The 25,619-nt window shown below is 32.7% G+C and overlaps 1 protein-coding gene across 5 annotated transcripts in view; it reads left to right on the top strand.

Annotated features, from left to right (window-relative positions):
• Positions 1 to 23,618, top strand: part of Odr4 (odr-4 GPCR localization factor homolog) — a 39,457-nt gene extending 15,839 nt beyond the window's left edge. The window contains exons 10-15 of one of the 5 annotated variants that reach the window (XM_058585110.1): positions 2,105 to 2,233; positions 2,940 to 3,030; positions 4,928 to 5,113; positions 5,936 to 6,007; positions 12,821 to 12,928; positions 20,495 to 23,618. In XM_058585110.1, coding sequence (XP_058441093.1) covers positions 2,105 to 2,233; positions 2,940 to 3,030; positions 4,928 to 5,113; positions 5,936 to 6,007; positions 12,821 to 12,928; positions 20,495 to 20,565 — 657 coding nt within the window. In that variant the 3' untranslated portion in view covers positions 20,566 to 23,618. Of the gene's footprint in view, positions 1 to 2,104; positions 2,234 to 2,939; positions 3,031 to 4,927; positions 5,114 to 5,935; positions 6,008 to 12,820; positions 12,929 to 14,233; positions 16,192 to 20,494 lie in introns of those variants that run through there. The other 4 variants (XM_058585108.1, XM_046462688.2, XM_058585109.1 and 1 more) reach the window with 4 other exon arrangements.
• The last annotated feature ends 2,001 nt before the right edge of the window (positions 23,619 to 25,619 follow it).

Here is a 25,619-nt window from a genome sequence, read left to right as displayed (position 1 = left end):
AGTCAAAATCTTATCTGTACCTTAAAATCTAGCCTAAAATGCCTCTATATCTGTTGGGTTTCATATGGTTACCATAGCTAGAAGTATTGTTCTTTTTTCCAAAATTCTATATCAGTATCACTTCACTTATGAACAAGATAGATTCCCAAAGGCTTTTTGTAAACCAGTTTGTTCCCAAGTTCAGGTAACCAAGTGGAGTTTACATTTGTAGAACCCAGCTACATCTTCACCAAAAGAAATGAGTCAGTTCTTGTATCCTTTAGAACTCTTCTCCTTGATGTGTTTGCATAGCGTAGTCTATTTTGGAAAACAGTGCCCTAACTAATACACATATGTATTATAAATGTTTAATATGTGACAAGATATATTTCAAATTATATATTAAATATGAAAAATAGGGCATTATTTTTCAAAAAGAGTAGTTTCATCTATAATAATGATTTGTGGTGTGGATGAGGGAAGCCCATTACTCTTCTCCACTATCACTCTATTGATGTATTGATAAAATATGCATAGGAAGCTTATTCCAAAGAGTATCAGCATTGTCACCTTGCTGCTTTGTTCTTTGAGAAGTGTTTTTTGAATGGACTTGGGACCTTTAGAACTGTTTGGTCTGTGAGAAGATTTTTACTAACAAAACCTTGACCGTGATTAAGTTTGAATTTTTTTAAAACTAGACTTTGAATTGTAGTCAAAACTCTATCAGTAGCTATGTATTCAGGGCTTATAGACCCATAGCATTTTTAACAAGTTGTATGATTTGGATTTTGTTTACTCAGAATGGACCCAACTATTAAATGTTTTATTCCAAATTACTTAGAACACAGATTATGTTCTTATCTCATCCAATTTTTTTTATCACAATCACAATTTTCTTTCTCTCTCTCTCTCTCTCTCTCTCTCTCTTTCCTCTCCCTCTCTCCCTCTCTCTTTCTACCAGGGATTGAACCCAGGGATGTTCAACCACTGACCTACAACCCCACCCTGGTTTTTATTTTTTATTATTTTCAAACAGTCTTGCTAAGTTACTGAGGGCCTTGATGCTGAGGCTGGCTTTGAACTTGCAGTCCTTCTGCCTCAGCGTCCTGAACTACTGGGATTATATGCATGCGCCATCACACTCAGTTTTTATCACAATTTTTATCCCCATTTTGAAGATAAACCTTTAGAAGTATTTTTCAGTATTTCTTTGCTCTCTTTGTTTAAACACTTATTAAGATGATGAACTTAAAAAATGTTTGTGAACTGCCAGGCCTGGTGGCACATGCCTGTAATCCCAGCCACTTGAGAGACTGAGGTAGGAGGATCACAAGTTCCAGGGCATCCTCAGCAACTTAGCAAGGCCCTGGGCAACATAGCGAGACCCTACGTCAAAATAAAAACTAAAAGGACTGGGCATGCATATGCAGCTAGCTCACTGGTAAAGTGCCCCTGAATTCAATCACCAGTACAAAAAAAAAAGAAAAAAGAGTTTATGAAATCTGAAAAACAAGCAGGAACTAATACTCCTAGACTAAAGAAGATAGAACTATGAGATGAAAATGGTAACCATTTCATCTGTTGTAAACTATTAATATCATTTTTAGCTGATAGTCATAGTGGATGTTTTGGTTTTGCCTAAATAAAGCATAGCATTACTTTTGGCCTATGGAAGTTATGAGTTGAAAGTTTAAGTAAATGTGAGTCTGTACTGTTTATAATTTTTTTATATTTATCAGATCCTACTTCGTATTCTTTTGTGCATTTCTTATATTACATGCTTTATTTCTCCTAATATCATGTCTTTATAAAACATTTTTTATCTTTTATCTAAGTAATCTGCAATAGTATATATTTGGTGAATATTTTGAATAAATATTGGTATTTTAGATGTTTATGTTAGTGAAAGAATACATTGAGATGTGGATGTCTTTAATTTCAACCCAAATTCAGAATGCTTAGGAAATTATATGTAACTTAAAAATATGAAGACCTATTAATAATTTATAGAGAATATTTTCAAACAGTCAAAAATTCCTGCTTTCTTCATAAGATGGCTAATGTATGTAGTTTCCTGTAGTTAAATATTGTTGACTTTTAGGACTTAAACATATTTGTCTTTCAGCTTCTGAATTTAGAACACAGATCTACAGCCACAGTTCAGATCTGCAGTGGTTCCGTAAACCTTAAGGGTTCTGTGAAATGCAGAGCTTATATTCACAGCAACAAACCCAAGGTTAAAGACGCTATGCAGGTACAAAAAGGAATAACTGGTATATGAAAAATGGATGCAAGTTAACATAACTCTTCAAAAATCCTCAAATTTTATTTCTTTTAACCTCAGATTTTATAATTATTATGATGATCTTAATTGATGGAGGGCCATTCTGTTGGACAGTCCAAATATACCATTTAACTGGTTCTAGGATTTTTACATGTAGAATATATATATAATTTATATATATATATATTTTTGTTTGTTGGCTTCTTTTAAAGTTATGATTATGCAGTCTTAGTAGTACACTACAGTTGTGAAATATTACTACATTTGAAATCATTTATTCTGAGGGAAATTGAATTTTGTAAATAGAAAAAGTATTGATGGGTATTGTTGTATAGTTCAGAATTTTAAAAAAATGATGACTGGCATCTGTGTCATAGTTATTCATGTCCTTACTTGGAATACTGGTAAGATTTTTTTAGATAGAAAATTTCATTCATTTATTTGGTTTTAATGTACTATTTAAATGAGGTCCTAGGCAAATTTGTCATTAACTGTAATTGTATTAAGAAGTATAGTAAATAAATGGAAATAACAAATCGATTGATGTGTATGCGTCAGTTGTTGAGTGAATGTAATTATACTGGGAAGCAAAATTTGTAGGGGTTTTATAATTAAATAATGAAATTCTAAAGTTTTGTTGTTGTGTTTTTGCTTGTCCCATCCCCCACCTACTCAGGCAGTGAAGAGAGACATATTGAACACAGTTGCTGATCGTTGTGAAATACTATTTGAGGATCTGCTTTTGAATGAAATCCCAGAAAAAAAAGTTATGAGTATAAAATAAGTACTTTTTTTTGCATGTGTTCATATAATAAATTTTTAAATAGATTCTATTTATAAACTATGTTGTTTACCTCTCAACTATAACAGATTTCATTACATCAAAAACAAAGGCTGTTATAGTTTAATAACTATTCAGTCTTTGGGGAAACAATTAATTTATACCAGCTCAGTAATTTGTGTTTAAAATATTTTTTTCACTTAAAAAATGATAATATTGAGTATGCTTTTTTGAAACTAAACCTCCTAAACCTAGTCCCCATTCCTACTATTCTGATATGAGTGGATTTTCAATTCAAATTTGGGTATATACGTAATTGAAACAATCAGAGTAACTTTTTAAGGAAAGATTTTTATGTTTATAGGGAACAAACAACTTTTCTATAAACTAACTTCTTTTAGTATTACTTATAGCCAACATATTAGGTTTGCTAGACTAATCAGTCATAATCTTTATATTTTTTAGTATATTAGATTGTTTCTTTGGGATTGCCAGATTCAGCGTTTATCTTTCTCTCTCCTGTGGAGAATATTCCTAAATGATTTTTTTTGGAATACTATTTGAGATGTGTTTCTTCCAAAAGATTATTCCTTTAATTTTTAACTTCAGATCAAATGAAAAACTTGGTCTTATGTAGATAATAAATTGCTAATTGAACCTTTTAATTTGAAAGTTAGAAGAAGTGCTTTTTCTTTTTTTAATGAGCAATTTAAATTTTTGCAATCATTTTCTTCACATCTGATTTATATTATTTTTTCAGGCAAACTTAGAATTGATGCAGTTTGAAATGGTTTAAAATTTTTGTGTGCCAGTAATACATGTACCTTCTAGCTAGCTTTGAAGTTACTTAATCTGTTTCAAATATCGGTGGCTCAAAATAAAAATAATATAGTCCTTATTTCAACACATAGTTTATGTGCTGCTGTACAAATTGTTGTGATGCAGTTCTACAACTAGGAGGCAGTCTGGTCAAAGAGTAAAATTATTGCCCTAGTTCTCATCTCTAAACAAGTAATGCATGGAATCTACAGGGAACAGGTGAAATCATGGCATTTTCCATGGCACTTAAGGCATTGTTCATCTTCTGTTTGTAATTAAAGGTACCACTAGTTTCTTAGTGAGGAAATGTAGGTTACTTTAATGTGAACCCCACTTTTCTACTTGATCTTTACATCGATAGCTTTTTAGTCATGTGTCTTTTTGACAGAGGTCTTTCTTCACACAAAATCTATTTTTGTGATAGTTCATTACAATCATAGTGTTGAACTAAGCAGCAGTTATGTGTTTATGTGAATCACTGACTGTTAGTGAAAAAGTAAGTTTTAGTTTGTAAATATTCAAAGTGAAGTAGTTATTATTTATATAGAGTCATGTTTGTCTAAAAATTATTTAAGGTTGTATACAAAGAGGCATTATACATAAAACAGAGAAAAATAAATAATGAGGCACATGGAAGAAGAGAAAGCAAGCAAGTTGGGGGTTGGTAGTGAGCTTGGTACACAAAATATATGTGTTCATGTCCTAAACATTCTTGATATTGGACTCCATCAAGTAAGATGTAGTCAGTAGTGACATTAATACAAAAACATATGCTGTCTGTCCTGTATCCTTGATGTAGATAGACTCCAGTTTGACTCCAAACATGCATGATAAAGGGAAAAGTCAGCTTATTATAAAATTCACAGTGTTTTAAGTTTAAAACAAACAAGAAGATGACAGCTTTCTTCTTCAGTGTTCCAAGAGTGTTTTTGTGCCACATCAATTAGGAAATGAAAATTGTCATTTTAAGCTTTATTAGTATTTTCATATCCTTCCCAAGTACATCTTGACAAATGCCAGTGACAGATCTGTCTAAATATTGATAATGTTCCTTCTCCTTTTAGATTCTGAAAAAGAGTTCTACATTCTCCCTCATCGAGTTTTTGTCCCCATTCCTGGATCCACTGTAAAGTTATGCGATTATAAATTTGGTGATGAATCAGCTGAAGAAATCAGAGACCATTTTAGAGAGATGTTAGATCATACGGTTCAAATAGAAGATTTGGAAATTGCAGAGGAAGTCAACACAGGTAATTAACAACCTGATTAGACTATTGCTAAGATTACCCTTGAGATATCTGGTTTAAATATCATGTCTTTATATTTTCTTAAAGCTAACTCTGTTTGCCATTTCAAGTGTTAATCAAGGCATTTAAATGTATTTGACTAATTTCTACATGAATAAACATACAGTAACCATTTTTAGAAATCATACCAAAATTTAAAACATTTAAGGTATTTTCAGGCCTAGTAAGTAGATCTTCATAAGATCAGTTTAACCTTAAATAAGTGAAAATGTATAACTTTTAGGTATTTATTTTAATGTAAGAGCAAGCTTTTCTTAAAACTAGTCTTAGTTATTTGATTAAGCATCATGTCATAAAGTTTTTTAACTACTCTTGTTTATTAAATATTTCTCTATATTTCTTGCCTTTTTCTTCATGTCCTTTTTTATATAATGAGTACACTAAAGTGAAATGAGCATTTTCAAAAATTAGATCAAGCTTATTTTTAGAGAATAGATTTGTCATACTATCCAATTGTGTAAAATAATTTGCTTCCCCTAGCCGTAATTTTAGTCTAAAGACTGCTTTTTTTTGTTTTTCTATTGAGGAAAAGATACCAAAACTTGTCTGTAAAAACGAAAGTGTATAACAAGCTTCCTGAAACATTCAAAAATATGTAATAAAAGGAATTATGTATAAATGTCAATAAATCTTTAGTAAAAGAGCAATTAACTGTCTTTGAAACTTGTGATGTCAAAGTAAAAAGTTTTTAGGTTAGTTTTGAATGTGGGTGTTTATGAAATTTGAATATTTCAATTTTTTAAAGTTCTTTTTCTAATTTCTTAGTTATTCCTCTTAGCATAGCTAATTCTCACCCCCTACGAGGAGTAGAGTGCACTGTTGGTTATGGTGAGTCAAGTAAGTATTTGGGGAATTTTAAATCTGTCAGTCAAGTATCAAGTTAGGAAAGATCACCCAGGCTTAGTTTTTTCCAATCAGATTAATGTTGATCATGATGTGAACAATGTTTTGAAGAAAAAAACCTGCACTCTTCTAAAGTGCTTAGTGCTCAGTTTTAAAGAGCAGCTATGTTTTTTAAAAGTGTAACTCTGGTATATTCTTGAACAGATAGAAAATACCTACTTTTTGAAAGTACACTGGAGCCAGGTGTGTTGGTATGTCCCTATAATCTGAACTACTAAAGGGACTGAGGAGAAGGATCTCTTGCTCCTAGGAGTTTCAGGACAGATATCCTGGGTTAAATGAAGAGATCTCCATCTCAAAAAAACCCCCAAAACACTACTTCCTTATATGTACTCTGACTTGTCTTTATTGAGATGTTACACTCAGTTGAACATTCTGAGAAATGTGTTTTTCATTAATTTTATTGTTGTGTGAACATCATAGAGTGTATTTTACACAAACTTGGTTAGTTACTCAACATTTGATGCAGTCAAGAGACAGGTTAAACATGATGTGTCCGGAGTTGATGCTGGCATAGCATGGCATGCTATTTTGTTTTTAAATTTTATTTTTTCATTTATTTTAGGGCCTGGGGTTTGAACCCAGAGCCTCCTAAATGCTGGGCAAGCATTTTACCACTTAGCTACACCTCAGGTTGTGGCATACTGTTTTATAGTAAACTTTTTTTTTTTTTTAAATAAATAGGACTGTACTATAAATATTGATAAAAAGTATAATAAATATATAAGCTAGTGATGTTGTTTATTATCAAGTATTATATACAATGCATAATTGTATGTGCTATGCTTTTATATGACTAGCAACGCAGTAGGTTTGTTTACAGCAGCATAATCACAAACATGTCATGTGTTGCTCTGTGACATTAAGATGAATGCCACAGCTATGACCTCACTCATTGATAGGAACTTTTCAACTTCATTATAATCTTATGTAAGCAATATCATATATTGGGTCCACCATTGACTAAAATATTGTTATGTAATATATGGCTATATTAATATTAGCCATTGTTAATAAAGAACCTACTGTGTGCCAGCTACTGTTTTAAAAACTTTATAAATACTAAATTATTTAATCCTTGTAACAGCTGCTGTGATGTGGATGCTGTTATATTAACCCTGTTTTCCATTTAAGAGGATTTAAGCTCTGAAGGTTTTAGTAATTTCTCATTTATATTGCTGTTAATGGAGGAACTAGAAATTAACTTAGGCTACTTGGTTTAGCAGCTGTGCTTTTTTCCTGACAGGTTTATTTATGGCCTTCCTGTGAGCCTAACTAATACAGACTATAGGACTGTTATTTTCCATCATCTAGATACTTATTTTAGCCTGTTGTCCTTCATTCTGTCCTTTGGAACTTGTTTAACGTAAATGAATGTTGTTATAGTATCCTAGTTTAATTTATTATTGATCATGACAATTTAGTTTCTTATTAGCTGGAATCTTGGATCTGTTATCATATATGGTTTTCATATTTTTCATATTCTTTGTCTCACTCTTAGTAAGTAGCTTGTCGTAAACTAAGGAAGGAGTAATAATGGTAGCACTGTTTGCAAAACCTGCCCCACTAATAAGTTTCTTTAAAAATTGGATCTAAAACAGAAAGAAGAGAAAGATTTCATTTATATTTTTTGACTATAATTTTAAATATTTTTAATTCATGTTTCATTTGTTGTTGTATTTTAAATGTAAGAGTGTACAGACTGGCTTTTATTTTATTTAGTGCTTTTAAAGTTAGTCTTTAAAAGAGTTAATAACGGGGTTCATGTTCTTAACACTGCTAAGACACTTACCACTATAAGATAGCCTTGCATGAGCTTCCCCAAAACAAACTAAAATCTAATAAATTCAAAATTCTATGAAGCCATTATATTTGTAGTTCAGCAAGCATTTATTGAGTATTTCCTAAAATTCACAAGGCCAAGGACTTTTGCCTTTGTTGTTTATACTGTGTTTCTAACGCTTTACTAAGATCCTAGCCTCATCACATCATAGGGACTCATTAAATATTTGTTGACAACAGAATTATTGGTTTTGTCAATCCTAGAGATTGGGATCCAAAGATCAATGAGATACCGATCCTGTCTTCAGTGAATCAACTAGAATTTTTTTTAAACTTGTCATTAACTTTTATGTGCTCAAACTAGGTCACTTTCATTAAACTTTTTCATAGTTCCCTGTGTTGTGCATTTATTTTTTATGACAATAGCACACCTTTTTATTCACACTTAGACATGAAGTTTATAAGGTTTTTGTAGTACACTATATTGAACATGATTAGAATTTAAAAAGGACATAATAGTCATAATTTTATGGCTCAATAGTTCAGAACATTGTAAGGGGTAGAGAACATTTAAAATTCTTGAAAACACATAGTACTGGTTGTTGTGCCAGAAATAGTAACTCTAGTTTACAGCATTTAGTATGTCTATTTATGAGATATATATTAAGCATTGCTCTATTCAAGGCTATAATAGATGGGAATCAATAACTGGATTCCTTTCCTCAAGAAGCCCATAATCAAGGCTGGGGTTGTAGCTCAGTGGTAGAGCGCTTGCCTAGTTTGTGTGAGGCACTGGGTTTGATTCTCAGAACCACATATAAATAAATAAAGATCCATCAACAACTAAAAAAAATATTTAAAAAAAAAAAGCCCATAATCTGATTTGGAAGATAGAATGTCATATATATTATTACTTATTCAGAGAATGTAATAAGGTCCTAAGAGTACTGGTACCTAAGAACTTAATCAGAATTAACAAGCAGTAAGTATTATCAATAACCTATAATCTACAGTATCAAAATTTTGGCATTAGCATTTTAAAATTTTAGTAAATTTTTTCCATTTTTTTTTTTTTTCATTCTTTATCATGACTACTTTTGTATTTTATTTCCACTGAAAGGTCATTGAAAGCACATAGCTATTTTATAAATTATTGTATATTGTACTGGTTAATCCCAATTATACTTAAAGTTCCATAGTTTTGCATGGTGTTCATTTTTGCAAATAAATGAGATTTAAGAACCAAAACAACATTCTTCTTTTCCATTACTTATATGCATACTAAATATATTTTAACCCTATTTCTCAGTTCTCTCTCATTAGCTTTATCATTAGCATTGTTTGTATCATATTAAATATTAGCATGAACCCACTAATATGAAGTACTTTTAAACCTTAGATTGTGGATTTTATATATAAATATATTTAAAAAAACATTAAGCTGGGCACAGTATCCCATATCTGTAATTTCAGTGACTTGGGAGACTGAGGAAGAAGGATCAAAAGTGTGAAGCTAGCCTTTGCAACTTAGTGAGACTCTTATCTCAAAAAATAAAAAGGAGTGGGGTTGTGCCTCAATGGTAAAGCTTCTGTGGGTTCAATCCCAGCACCTTAAAAATAAAAAAAGATTCACATTATAATATGAAAGTTTTTTTGTAATATGCATAGATTTTCCTAAACATTTGGAATTAGGATTTCCATATAAAGTAAACTACAAAAAGTAATTCAGATGTTCAGATTAAAAAATTAAAATCAGTTACACATTTAGGAACATTCAATTTGTTTTAAGTATCTGGCTTTATTTCTAAGTTATTTGAAATTATTATTTGCTTGATTATTATTTAATTATTTATGTTCTATAATATAGTTGCCAAGTAGTTGCTATGTTTAAAATACATGTTTTGCCAAGTAAGTATTTTAAAATAACATACTTCTAAATGACTTAAGAGATGAAGGACAATTTGTTTGTCAAAATGACTCACTTATGGTAAGGGATAACTATGGCTTTAAAATTTCTTAGATGTGTTAGTCATCCCCCAGTAGACATTAACTTAATAATTCAGACATACTTTATCCATAGTATCAGATTGAAAAAAATGAAGACACACCTTTAAAATCTGGTGAAACTCATCTTTGACATTTATGTCTGGATATCAAAGCTGAAATTCATTTTTGTTGTTCAGTTAAACATTGAGGATTTAAAGGAAAAATGAGTTAACACTAAAGTTGTATTTTTATGGCTAATTGCCAACCATAGTGATACTTTACTTAGTAAAAAAGATACAGAAGACAATCAACTAAGGAATTCAAGTCTTAACATTTCATTTTAAGCTTCTAAATAGTCCTTTCTACCCGTTAGCAGCTTGGAATGAACAACTTTGAATGTATACATGGCCGTTTTTTCCTCTTTTGTTAAGAGTTGCTCAAGAAGGTTACTTTCTTTCATGATTAATTTAAGATTTGTCTGAATTTAGAATTACTTAATTTTAAGGAATAGTTCTTATTAAGTCATGCTATTTATATCTAAATTTTCAAATAACATTGACATATTGGTGAAATGACCTAATGTCTTGAGATTTGAGTTTAAATCCTTTATGTTCCCACCAAAACAGACAGACATACAAATTGTGTCAGTCTGTATCAATAAATAATAGTGATGAACACCTACCATGTTTTAGGCATGGAGTTCAGGTAGATAAATATTTTACCTATTTATGTTTAAAGATCTTATAGGCGAATATGGAAGATCAGCATTTGATATTCAAATAATGGTTTAGATAATTACAAGAATGAAGAATAGCATAGAACAGGGAACTCTGAAAAACCTGGGTGAAGTTGACCTAGGCTGACATATGAAAGTTAATGACAAGTTAGTATCTATACAGATTTTTTTTTTTAATTCTAGTTGGCTCATTAAAGACAGGGATCACTATTTTATTGATCCTTGGATCCTAATCCCTAGAACTTAACAAAATTGATAATTTTTTGTCAACAAATATTTACTGAGGCTAGGGTCTTAGTAAAGTGTTGTGTGTTTGATACAAGGGTTTTATTGTCCCAAAGATGGAAAGAACCTAGCCAAGATATTTGCTAACAGAAGATCCAAAGTTTAATATAAATACAATTTTGCTGTCCCATTCAACTTTTAGACCTATAGACTGAAGTTGGAGGAAATTTGAAGCTGTTGGACCAATTATAGTTTAGAACTAAAGTATAATAGCCCTTGAGAAATTGGAACTGTTAAATAGTATAGAGACAATTCATAATATTACTGTCTCATCTTTTTTGATTAATTTGATTGAGAGTAGAAAAAAGGAGAAAAGGGCTAGGGGTGTAATTCATTGCAGAGCACTTGGCTAGCATTCACTAGCCCCTAGCACTGTGAGAAAAAACAAAAAGGAAAAAAAAAGGGGGGTGGGGTTTGAGGATTGGTCCAAGTTAAAGCACTTTAGTTATATACTTGAAGAAAGAATGGTGGTGCACTTGATCTCAGTGAAGTAGTTACTAGTGATTATTTCTGAAAACCATAGTAAACTTACCTTCATGGGAAATTAATGAGAAATAGGTAATTTTTTCCCTTGTATCCATTTGGTGCCCTGGGTATCCATTGCAGGAAGTTCATATGTTAACTTCCTGGTCATATGCTAGTAAAATGGGGTACAAACATCTGTAAGGACATTTTAAATTAAAACAGTGGGCTATTTTACTTTAAATTTAAGCGATGGTATTTACTATGTCTCTTTGCAGTTTTTTTTTTTTTTTCTCTTTTTGTACATTAAAAGAATCAATCTGAAACTGTAGTTTTCAGATGTAGTTTCCTAGAATTCTATAGAGCAGCACTCCACTCTCACTTCTGGAATGAGACCGGATAGAAGAAAGGAACTAACTGGTCAGGTTGCAGGAACTTCCACCCCTGATGCAAACTCAGTAGTAACTTTTTTCATCTATTATACTGAGATTTTCTGTCAGATTTTTGTTTTCATAGAATTCTTCAGCACTAGAGGAGAAAAAAGAAAATTGAAAATTCCTACCCTGTGTAATCTCTAAGTTATCAGGTCACTTTTAATCAGTGTTCAGTAAATTCTGATAGGACAATCTATGTAAGTCACTGTCAGCATAATGAAGTAGAAAGAAAACTTTTCTTTTTAGTTGAATGCTTTCTCTCTCTTTTGGGGAGGGTACTAGGGCTCAAACCTGGGGTTTCACACATGCTAGGCAAGTGCTATACCATTGAGCTACATAAACCTTAAAAGAAAACTTTTGTTTGAATCCTCACTTGATGCCCATGACCCTCAAGTTATGCACTTTCCTAGGTTTTGTTTTCCACCTGTAAAATGGGGTGATGTATTTGTCCTCTTTAACATTTAGAGTGTGGTTAGGTCACATTTCTAATGTTTGCTTGTATATTTGAACTTGCAGATTTGATCAAGAGTCAGCACTCTTTTTCTGTATCAGGCCAAATAGTAATTTTTTTTTTTTTTTACTTCATAAATAATCTTTTTTAAAAAATATTTTTGTTTTATTCTTTTTTTGGATTTTTAAAAAAATTTAATTTCTTATATATGACAACAGAGTACATTACAATTCACATTTTTTCCTATCTCTGGTTGTACATAAAATAGAGCCACATAAGCTCTCTTTCACATTATTTTTGTAATCTATTTTTTAGCTCAGGAGCTGTATAAAAACTGGGAATCATTTGATACTGGCTCTGTAGCTTTCTGGTTGGGTCAATGATAAAACTGTGTTAAATAGGAAAGCTATGCCTGTTTAACATATACCATGAGTGGGATATATTTGACATATATTCTATGATATGCAGTTCACCTACATTAGATAAGGAGTAATTTTATAATGTTATAAAAAAGATGAGTAGAAGAAAATCAGTATTGATTGTATGTTCTTTAAAACTCAGTTTAAATGGTAATTCTCATCTTATATTGGATTTATTATTATCTTTTACAGCTTGCATGAGCTCTATGAATAATGAAGCTTCATTGGAACACAAAGATGATAAACAACTGGAGCAACCAATTAAAACTACAGTAATGTTGAAAATTCGGCAAAACATAGGTATTTTACCTTTTTTTATAACATTGAAAAAATAATATTTGGGTTTTGAGTTTTCTTAGTACTTTAAATTTATTTTTATTTCTTAAAAGTACTAGATTAATACCAGATTATTAGTATTTGTTAAATATTATGGAAAGTTCGGGGTTCTTGAGGAAGAAAAGTTTATAAATAATGTGTTATCACCTAAGTGCCCTCAAAGATGGCATAGCCCATAAGCTTTTGGTGTTTTCAAAGAAAAACATCTAGAGTTTTTGGAATCAATTAGTAAAGAGAAGCCAAAGTGGTATTCCTAGAATGTTTTGAGGTGTTTTATGAAAAAAAATCAAAATACTTGTCTGGAAATTTAAAATGCACTTTTGTATTTTAATGAATTTTTTTAATATTTATTTTTTAGTTGTAGTTGGACACAATACCTTTATTTATTTACTTATTTTTATGTGGTGCTGAGGATCGAACCCAGGGCCTCACACTTGCCAGGCAAGTGCTCTGCTGCTGAACCCCAGCCCCAGCCCCGCACTTTTGTATTTTAAATGCTCCAAGAAGTGCAATAGTCCCTTCAGTATGTTTTGATTTTTTGAACAAAGAAAAAGTAGATTATTGCTTAGTGGAATAACAATTCAAGAAATGCTAAACATTATTATTTATTACTTATAGTTAGGAGCCAGATATTTAGTTGTAGTTCTTGTCACTCATTAGATAAGCTTTACTTAATTACCTAAATTCTTTGTATCTCTATGCGTTGGTCTGTATGAACGACTTTGGTTAATTTCTTTTTTTAACTTATCATAATCAGGAAAAACTAAAAGTTGCCAACTGCAACTTACTATTACTGTGAATTTATAAACCTTGGCTTTTATAGTTTTGAATAGCTACACAGACGACTTTGCATTTTAATATTTGAAAACTACTGACTGTTTATTGCTGGTTTTTTTTTTTTGGCTTAAACTTAGTATTGTGAGATGGTTGGTGTATTCTCTGTGTTGTGCGCATGTGTGTATATTCATAGAAATCTTTGAAAGAATTTATTTTGTCTTTTTGTCCAAGTGCACACCTCTGTGTAAGACATTTTGTCCAACATTTGTAGTCTAATTTTTCAACTTATAGCTTTATTTTCTGCTAAGACTTCACTGGCTTTTAGTATAGACCATATGTGTGTGTATTATGATACAGTGTATGTATAAGTGTATGTCTCTGTGTGTGCTGTGTTATAGCTCATCTATTCCCTGCATTTCAGAGCCTAGGAAGAGTTAAGCCTTTCTTTTGCTCATTCCATTTCCATTTGTTTTGTGTCTGTTTTACTTTTAGGTGTGATTGCAGCATTTGCAGTTGCAGTTCTTGCTGCGGGTATCTCCTTTCATTACTTCAGTGATTAGGGTGAGGCACAAAGAGCTTCCTGATCATCCAGAGAACATTGATCAACAACTATGAATAATAAAGATATACACAGTCCCTCTGTAGTCAAGACACTAGCAGTCAGATCTTCTACCACAATGCCTATTAGGTGTGTTTGTTTCTTACCAACGTGAATTCACCAGCTGCCTTGTTTAGCATCTGTTTATATTATAGGCAGCTCAGGTTTCCAAAAATAAAGTTATGCATCTAGATGAGAGTTGCATGTAGCAAAGCATTATCCATTTCTGAAAGGGTTCAAAATGTGGGATATTAACAGATGTTAGTCCTGTTGAACTAGATCACATATTGATCAGGACATTAAACATTTAAACAGTATTGACTACAATAGCTTACTACTAGACCCGCCCAGGAGAAATTTCTCCCAAGTGGTTCAGTAATTTGTGGGCTTTGTTTGTATTCGAAGACCTTTCTGATACGTGTTCAAGTGATTAAGGGCTAAGGAACCTTTCCAGAGAGATTTGAATGAATAACAAATGACAAATTATGTGCTTTCTCAGGTTAGTGTATTATAACTTTTTAAATACATTAAATAGGACTTTGCTTCCAGCAATATAATAGACTAGATACTTTAAAACAACAAGATCCTGAATAAAATCTGCTTTTGAATGTGCTCAAAAGAAGTTGGAAAAAACCTTTTAAGAAATCACACCTCAGTCTTTCCTCTTCCACAAAAATGAACACTTTTTTAGTTGGGAATCATGAGTACTATTTTTAAGCATTAATACAAGTGAATTTTGGTTTCCTGCATGCCAGGTACCACTAGCAGCACTGTTATAAGCATTTTGCTTAACACCAGATGTGAATCTGAGATGCTGCCCTAGCCAGAACAGTTGAATATTAAATAGCCCTCAGTTTACAGAACTCTGTAGCTTCTGGCAGAAACAGAAGGGAAACACTTGTAATTAAGTCCCAAGATTCCCATAGATAATGATTAGCAATACTATTTCATGACCAGATATCATGCCACAAGGTGAAACTAGCTAGCATGAGAAAGAACCTATGGAAAAAATAAACATTGAATTGAGTTCTCCAAATGGAGAATGAAACCACAAGCCACTTCTGAAAAAGAACAAAATGGAACTCCTGGGAATGAGAATGTATTTGTTGAAATTAGAAAAAAGTAACCGTCAGGTATACTGAGTATTATAGTAGATTCAGCTGAAGAGACCAGTGAACTGGAAGCTAAGTCTAAAGACATTACCAGGAAGCAGCAAGGAGAATAAAAGGAGCTTGAAAATATTAGGTAAGAGATATGGAGTAAAGAACTGTAAGGACTAGGAGGAGAAAATAGAATGGAGAAGAGGCAATATTTGAAAAGATAACAGAATTTCCACAATTTTTGAAAAATGTGAATTCACAAATTCAGGAAGTACAATATATCATACTTACAATATATACATACTTAAAGCAAGTCTATGGCTAGACCTAATGGAGTAAACTGCATGATATCAAATACAGGATTTCAAAAGCATCCAGAGACGGCATAAAGATCTTCAGTGAACACAAGACAGACAGATATTTAGTAGGCTTCCTGACAGCAATAGTATCCCCAGTGTGTCCAAAAGGTGATAGAATGGTATGTTCAAATCTGAGAAAAAGTGTCAGCTTAGAATTCGCATGAAGCAAAATTGACTGTCAACAGACCTTCATTTAAACTGCGAATGGATGATCTTCAACAGGGAGAATTTCTCTGAAAGGATTATCTGGAATTGAAGAACCAGTAAGCAAATAGGATAATAAATATATGTAAATTTAAAGTGTTGTTTGTATAACACGATCATAAAGGAAGGGCATTTATGATAAACTGTAAACAAATATAATTGTAAATAAATATTATTATAAAACATGAATGACGTGGAATTTTCAAATAAGGATATAATTGGAAAGCTGCATAGTAGCTTATAAAATGGGAAGAGGGTGATTAAAATTACAGTGTCCTGAGGTGCTTTTATTTTAATGTGATTATTTACATATATACAGTCAAATTTTAAAGGGCTGGGGATGTGGCTCAAGCGGTAGCGCGCTCGCCTGGCATGCGTGCGTCCCGGGTTCGATCCTCAGCACCACATACAAACAAAGATGTTGTGTCCGCCAAATACTAAAAAATAAATATTAAAAATTTTAAGGGTGACCTCTAAAAAAAATAGATAGGAGATCGGTCATTCCAAGAAAAAATAAATGTAAAATGTAGAATAGGAAGGCAGTAAATACAGATAAAGGAATATATTGGGGATTTGAGGCAATGCTAGTAAGATAATAGGGTAGGGGATATAGTTTAGTGGCAGAGTACTTGCTTAGCATGTGCCAGCCCTGGCTTCAGTCCTCACCACGCAGAAACAAAAAATAGTAACCAGTCTTGTATTAGTATTTAAGTATACTGAATTACCTAGTCATATGACAGGTTGGTCAGCTCTTTTAAAAAAAAAAATTAACTATAAGCTGTTTTAAAAGAAAAACGTCTAAAATAAAATAAGACATATGGAGGTCAAAAGAAAAAAGAAAATAAAAAAACCACACCCATAAGTACTGAGAATCTAAGTAATTTGTTTTTAAAAATTGATAGGGTAGAAATACACTTTGAAAGGAAATTAGGGAAAATGACTAAATGTCTGACTTAAAACACTAGAATACACAATGTAGAAGGAAATGAAAGTAATGAATTGATGAATTAGAAAAAGATTAAGATTAGGGCTGGGGGTGCGGCCTGGGTTCCATCCTCAGCACTACATACAAAGATGTTGTGTCTGCCGAAAACTAAAAAAAAAATATTAAAAAAATTCTCTCTCTCTCTCTCTTTTTTAAAAAAGATAAAGATTAACAACATCTGGGCTGGGGATGTGGCTCAAGCGGTAGCGCGCTCATCTGGCATGCGTGCGCCCGGGTTCGATCAGCACCACATACAAAGATGTGTCCGCCGAGAACTAAAAAATAAATATTAAAAAATTCTCTCTCTCTCTCTCCCCCACTCTCTCTTTAAAAAAAAAAAGATTAACAACATCAACATTGTTTTCATGACAAAACTAAACTGGCATAATGGAACAGGAAGAAAACAAGCACATGTAAACAGCATAAAGATTGAAAGGGTTCGATCCCACAGGTACAGCATAGATGGGGGAAAAAGTACCAAGAGCTTCTTAGTGCTCACATATTTGAAAACAGACAAAATAGACTAAACTCCAGAAAACTACAATTTACTTAAATGGGCTCAAGAAGAGAGAAAAACTGGACTTAGTACTGTTTTGTAGTAAAAAGAAATTTAAAAAATGTTGGCAACACCTGACCAAGGTTTAGAGTAAGTTTTACCCCTTTCAAAAATACACTATTCCAAAATTTATACAAATTTTCCAAGCACACATGTCAAGGGAATACTTTCTAGCTGAGTATATGAGACTTATATAGCTTCCTAAAATCAGACATGTTAGTAAGGGGAAAGAAAACTATAGGCTAATATCAATTCTTATCAATCATAAAAGAAGCACTATTCAAATGAATTCAGTGTCATCTTAAAAGAGAACATGCATCATGACTACTATATGCATTAAAAATGAGGAACACAACAAGGATGCCCATTGTCTCCCTTCTATTCATATTGTCCTGTAGAAAAATAAGCAGAAGACAAACCAGGTATTTTAACAGGATGTGACTATACACACGAAAGATATTTAACTTCTTAAATACTTGGCTAAGATCACAATAAATACCATTTTACATTCAATAGATTGAAAAGTTAGAAATGTGACAGTACTAATAAAGATGGTGTGCATTAAAAAATATATGTCTGGTGTCACACACCTGCAATTTCAGCAACTTGGGAGGTGGAGGCAGGAGGATCCCAAGTTTTAGGCTGTCCTTGACAATTTGGCAAGGCCCTAAGCAACTTAGTGAGACACTTTCTCAAAATAAAAAAGCTAGGGGCACAGCTCAGTTGTAAAGCACCCCTGAGTTCAATTAAGAAAAAATAATTGAAAGGGCTATGGATGTAGCTCAGTGGTAGAGTTTACTAGTGCTCAGTTTCTAGCACTGCATAAGAAAATATTTAAGTATTTAATTTTTCTCACAATTCTGTGAATCTAGGAACTAGATTAGGGTTGAATCAAACAGGAAAGTTCATTCATATGGCAGTTGGGAATCCAGCTATCACAGTCATCTATGTAGCCTCTCCATCTGACTTGGTATTCTATCATGGTGCCTGGGATTCAAGAAGTAGCATTATAAGTATGAGTATTTCAAGAAGAGGAAAAGAGGTGTGGAGTTCTGTTGGGGCCCTGGTTTAAAGTCCCAGAATATAATTTCCATTAAATTGTGTTGGCCAAACTAATTTACAGAGTCAGCCTAGATTAAAGAAGAAGGAAAAAAACAACCCTTTTCTCTTAATTCACAAAGGAAGTACATACAAAAGAAAGGACAGGCGTGAAGTCAGCCATCTTTGGAGATGTCTAATATACCTTTTGGCCATATAGAATGCATTCACTGCATCCCAAGAAATCTTATTTTCATCTCAACATGGCATCAGGTTCAAGCTCAATGCCTAGTTTGATCTAAATCAGTTTCAAGTACATATGAGGAATACTTCCTGCAATTTCTCTATCTGAAGATGCATGAAACTAGGGAAACAAGTTTTTTCCCCATATTCATCTAGCACCCAATAGTCAAGCAGCAGATACCCTTGTTCAAGAGGTGCAATGAGTGACACACAACAATGAATAAGCTATGGCAATTCAGAATGCCAATTGAGTACATGTCTGTAATTCATCATGATTCTGGAAGAAGAAAATGTATGTTGATTAAGGCCTAATTCTCCCCCAAAGTGATTCTCAGCTATTAGCTATTTCCTATGAAATACTGACTCTGCTTGGAGTCATCCACTGAGTAACTGTCACTGGTCAGGCACAGTGGTGCACAACCATAATCCCAGTGACTAGGGAAAAATTTCCTGGGAAATTTAGCAAGATGCTGTCTCAAAAGGCTGGGGATGTAGCTCAGTGGTAGAGCACCACTAGGTTCAATCTCTCGTACTACAAAGGTAAATAATAGATGAGAACTAAAGCTGAGTAGTTCTCTCAAACTGCTTCCTGATTTTTGGAGATTGAAGACCCAGAAGTCTCTTCATTTTGTACTTTCTATCCCTTAAAAGAGTGTGTAATTCCTTTAAAAGCACCTTGCGTGTCCTTTGAATCAAGTTATCAACTCCATTAGACAAAAGGCACACTTAACAAATCTCTTCAAGATAGGTCTGTCTATACTTTTAGCTGAGAATCAGGAGTGGAGAGACAAGAGTCTTAAATACTCATTATCTGGCTAAATGGTCTACCCTGTAGGTCTGTGAGATCCTTAGAATCTTCTTGTCTGGGTAAGAGGTTTATGGGCACTGGCTTAAATATTTCGGAAGTCTTAAAGGATATTACAGAGGCATATTTTCTATTTTGATCCTAACTTATCCTGATTCTATGGTTTACCAGCAATTCCTTGAATTTGATCTTTACTCTGAGGTCATTTCTTCCTTGAGGAGAAATAGATGGCTGGAAAAGGTGTTCTTGATTCTCTATGTTTCTTCTAGATTTTTGTTTCAAAACTGAACAGCTTATTTAGCTCATTTATTTTTTCTTTTCAGATTTGATCATAGGCAGGTAAAAGTCATTTGGCATTTTCAGTATCCTACCTGGAAATCTTAGCTAGAGTCATAAATATATTAATCTGCCTTTTCCCTTTAGCAGTTTTCACAGGCTTATTAGTCTTACCTTTCACATTACTACAGGTGAAAGTATTTATTGCCTTTCATAACAAGGGTTGCCTTTCAATTTCTTCATTGTTCTAGACACCACTGTTAATTAAAACCCTAAATCCTCTATTTCTTGCCCAGTTCCAAAGTTAAGGGTACATATTCTGACTTTGCTTCAGCAGTACCCTGTGTCTAGGCACCATTTTCTATTTTGGTTATCTTTTGCTCCATAACTTGCATCTTCAAAATTTACTGGCTTAGAACAACCGTTGTCTCTTCTGATTCTGTGGGTATGAAGGGCTTAGCTGGCTCAGCTGGATGGTTTTTGGGCCACATGATGTTGGCTAGGGCTTTCATTATTTAAGGGCTATAAAATCCAGGATGGCTCATCCACATGGTTGTTTTTCTGATTCTCCTACAAGACCTCTCCACAGAGTCGTGGCTGAAATTGTGGCTGAAATCCAAAAGGAAGGGTCCCAACATTCAGTGTTCAAAGAGAAAGTAAGTAGATCTCATCAATTATCTTAGGGCCCGGATTAGGAATCTCCAGAATATCACTTCCTTGAATTCAATTGGTCAAAGCAAACACAGGTCCAGCCAGGTTTCCTTGCCAAGGGGAAAAGCAGCCCAACTTTCAGTGGGGGTGACCAAATGGTGCATGCATGTAGAAAGGGAAGAAATTAATGATAGTGGTCTTCAGTCATGACTGGATTTATAACTACACGCATGTAAAAAAAACAAAAAAAAAAAGAAACTTGAGAAAGAAGAGACAAAGGAGTTCCCTAAGGAAATAGTTAATATTAAAAAATACTCCAGGGATGGAGCTGGGGCTCAGTGGTAGCGCACTTGCCTGGCACATGTGAGGCACAAGTCTCAGCACTGCATATAAATAAATAAAATAAAGGTCTATCAACAACTAAAAAAAAATTTTTAAATACTCCATATATTACCCTTAACACAGTTTGCCTTTTGCCATAGCGCCTCCCTTTGCCTTTCTTCTGTGGTATTTTGTGGACATACGTAATGTCTTTTCATTGTACCCACTGCTAGAAGTTCAGCAGTTAAGAGGTTCATAATGTATTACCAACAAAGGATTGATCTGAGCTCTATTACAAGCTCATAATATTTGTTGATTCTCACCTTAAGAATTTGACTAAATATAAATTAACCAATGCATAATAAATAACTGCTCTTGATTTCTTACTTTAACCTCATGAATACTTATGCTGGGAATGTCAACAGTGTTAATGAATATTCACTAAAGGTAACCAATGAGTTGTAATGAAGTTTATAACCGTTTAAAATGTAAATTAAAATAGTAATAAATTTTTACTTATTAAGGACAAAGAATAAAAGTGACTTAGAAATGACAGAACATTTGTCCTTGCTTTTGCCATTTTGAAAGTGCTTTCATATTCATTATCTCAATTGCTTTTTACAACCTTCTTGGAAGTTGGGCAAAAAATTGTTGACTAGATCCAAATTTGATGAATACAATTGAAATACACATTAATTACTATCCACAGGACACATAGTTAGAGTAAATATTTGGGTAAATAACTATTATATTTGTCTTAATAATAAAAATAAGTTCTTCTTTTTTCACATTTAAAAAAATATTTTAAAATATATTATACACTTGACACCATCAAATAAAGCCACATTTTATGTTATACTGTAGGACTTCTGAAATTCTAATCCTGAAAATGCCCTGTGCAAAAATTCTTAATTAAGAAAACTTGACATTTTTGGAAAAGATCCTTCATTTAATTTGTTCAGTTTGTTAAAGAGTTCTTTTGTATATAGAGTTATGGAGGGGAATTAATGATAGGGATGAAGTAGTTTAATCAGGTCTTAGGTTCTATTTTAGTCAAATCCAATTTAGTTGTAGATACACCAGATACAAATGCTATGATTAAAATTCTGAATGTCAATAAGCTCTGGTGCTAGATTGTAATATCCTTGTCTAAACAAGAATAATTGAAACGAAGATTTTAAATAATTCTTTCTATGCTTTCAAGTTAGCATTATTGAAAACATTCTCATTTTAAATTATAAATAGCTATTAATTATAGAGAATTGAGGCATACCTCTAGATCTGCCAAATAAGAAATAAAGCCTTGGGAAGTCAGTTAATTCCTTTGCTCTCTAGGTTAGAACAAATTCTAATAACATTAAACTAACTCTCATCAGAGAGTACTTTACAAGTTACAAAATATTTTCATTTTTATTACACTCTTTTCAACAGTTCAGAAACTGAAATTTAAGAAAGTGACTTGCAACCTAATGGGACACGCATATTAAGGGGAAAGATACTAATGGAAGGGAGTGACTGAGTGTGTGGAAGTAGGAATATAGCTCTGTGAAGAACTAAGAAAATATGAATTTAAGACTCCTGAGAAGGTGGGAAGTCCAACTCTAAAGCATAAGTGAATCAGTATTCAGAGAAGGAATGTCTCTTCTTATATAACAGCTCAGAGGATGAAGAAAATTGATGCAAATGTTTATGAGTTTGATAATGAAAGTTGAAGATGATCTCATCTGATACCTTCAGATTTCTATAAAATTTGCAAGGTCATCTTCTGAGATTGAAGAAGAATGAGAATAATAAGTATTTAGGAAAATTGTTGCAAAGAATAGGAGATTGGGTTGATCAAAGAAACGTGGTGGAATTGTCACACAGTGGTAAATAAATGAATGAAATTGTACAATTTTTTCTCTACTGGTCTCCAACTTCTTATAGGATAGAATAGAAAAAAATAAATAGCAGTATTTGGAAGTCTCATTTTATGAATAACTTGAAAGCAAAGAAGGGCTAAGAAATGGAATGATGGACCATGAAATCTAAAGAAAGTGAAGAGTGTGGGGCAGAGGAATAGCACACACGAGAAGCATTATGAATGTAGAAGAATAAATGCAGCAGAGGTCCAGAAGAAATCAAAAAACCAAAATTTTGGTAGTAGTCCACAAATAAATAATGATGCTTGGAGTAGTGATTTGGGGAGAAAGAATACACATGACAACGAAGGAGGTAGGTGGCCGAGGTGAAGTAGCAGGTTAAGATCAAGACTGTTCCTTGTTGGGAACAGTACTGAATATGGCTGGGTTGTCAAACCAATGAAAGGAAAGTGTGCCCTCTTTGAAGAGCCTTTTCAGTTCTGTCAAAGATGTGAAAGAAATGCTTAGAGGAAAGTTGAAAATAAAGGGAAGTATGTAGATTATGGAAAACAAGAAAGCATAGACTATCGTGGGGATGATGGTATATAGCTAAGAATGAATGGGAGTGGTGAGAAATAGGGAGTGGGAAGAGGTAGCAGGAGAAGCTTACATTTTGTATGTTCATTGTGATAAATGTAAGGTTAAAAATCATGGCAGATTTTGTTTCAGTGTTTTTTGAGGAGGTTGGATTCTGAGCCTAATGGTTAGAGGAAATAGCCTGAATGAGTAGTTTACTGCAGTTGAAACAGGTTTTAGTTGCTGCTCCTGTGTAGTTTAGAGATGGGAGGGGGCAATGATGCCAAACTAAAGACATCATGGCTAGAGTAAGTGCATAATGTACAAGTGTTATCTTTATATTCTTAAATCCTTCTTGATTGTACTTTATCTTTTACATATACTTTTGGATTTAATTTACTAATATTTTATTTATTTTTGCATATAAAATGGCACTAATTAGTCACTTGTCTTTGATTTTCTTTTCTTTTGCTGTATTTGTCCTAGTTTGGTATCAAGACTATACTAGCTTAATAAAATGATTTGGGGATTATTATGTTTATATTCTCTGAAGAAACCAGTATTAAACTATCTGATTCTAATCAATTTGATAGAATTAATTCATAAATACATCTAGATCTTCTGTTTTGAGGGGGTTAATATTTTGTGACTTCTGTTCTGGTTTTTCCTAAATTCTGGTAATTTATACTTTTCTAGGAATTTTTCTGTTTTGAAATTTGTTGGCCTTAAGTTGTTTATAGTGCTTTATATCTTTTTAATCTCAATTCTATCTGTACATATTTTGGGGAGGGTACCAGGGATTGAATTCAGGGGCACTCAACCACCAAGCCACATTCTCAGCCCTATTTTGTATTTTTTATTTAGAGATAGGGTCTCACTGAGTTGCTTAGTGCCTTGCTTTTGCTGAGGCTGGCCTTGAACTCACAATCCTTCTGCCTCAGCCTCCCAAGCTGCTGGAATCACAGGCGTGGACCACCACACCTGGTTTATACTATGTTTTTTTTTTTTTAAATCCTAATATTATCTATTTAAGCTTATTCTCCATACCACTCTCTGCTAACAGTCTGGCAGATACTTCTATTTTGTTAGTCTTTTTTTTTTTGTACTGGGGATTGAATTCAGGGGCACTCAACCACTGAGCCACATCCACAGGCCTTTTTTGTATTTTATTTAGGATAGGGTCTCACTTAGAACCTTGCTTTTGCTGAGGCTGGCTTTGAACCTGAGATCCTCCTGCCTCAGCCTCTGGAGCTGCTAGAGCATGCGCTACCATGCCTGGCATCTGTTAGTTTTTTTAGAGAACCAACTTTGGCATTATGGATTCTATCTATAGAATTTATATTTCATTGATTCCTCATTTATTTCATTTTTCTACTTTGTTGATTTACCTTATTTTATTTTTATCAATTTATTGAGTTGTACACCCAGATCATTTATTTTAAGTTTTTCTTCTTTTGTAACTTACATTTTTAATGGTAAAATTTCAGTTTTGGGTATATTCCTAAAGATTTATTATAAGCTACCTTATTATATTTCAACTCAAAGAATTTTAGATTTCTTATTTGTTATTAATTTCTATTTAATTTATTGCATTCCTAAAATGTGATTGTCTTATAATGTCCCATTTTATTATTAAATGTTTAGTTTATCCTTAAAAACATTATTTGTGTGGTAGAGGGGGAAAATGTGGTTATTTTATTAATTATGCATTGCAATGCTTTATATATATTCCTTAGATCAAGTATATGGTTAATGCCCACATAGATACTTTTTCTACTTGATATAGCAAAGATTAAAAGAACGGTACTGAAATATATGATGGAGAATTGTCACTTTGTTTTTGTATTCTATCAATTTTTACTATATATATCTTATGACATTAGGTATATAGAGGTATAACATTATATGTTCTTGCTAAAACATACCATTCTATTAGTAGATGATGACTATTTCTGTTTAATAATTCTTCTTTTTTAAACTTAGTTATCTGATATTAATTTAGCTATATTCACTTTGTAAAGATTGTATTTGCTTGGCACAGCTTTGCCATTGTTTTATGTTTTACTTTTCTATATCCTTATGCTTTACAGTATCTCTTTTGATACCAAATACCAGGGTTTCTAAAACAGTTTAATTGGACAATATATATCTTTTAACTAGAAAATGTAAACCATTTATGGTTTTTGTTACAATTATTATGTTTGGAATTGCTTCTTCTTTAAATTTTCACTTGGAAATGGACTGGGAAAGAATAGTAAAATAACTGGTTTCAAATGGATAACAACTCACTACTGCTTCTTTAGGAAAAATCAAGTAAGTGATGGT

Source organism: Marmota monax, unplaced genomic scaffold, assembly GCF_021218885.2.
Source record: "Marmota monax isolate L192 unplaced genomic scaffold, Marmota_monax_Labrador192_F-V1.1 WCK01_AAM20220418_F8-fsc00250, whole genome shotgun sequence".
NCBI lineage: Eukaryota > Metazoa > Chordata > Mammalia > Rodentia > Sciuridae > Marmota > Marmota monax.
The sequence above is the reverse complement of the archived record's forward strand: the minus strand, read 5'-3'. Positions and strand labels throughout refer to the sequence as shown.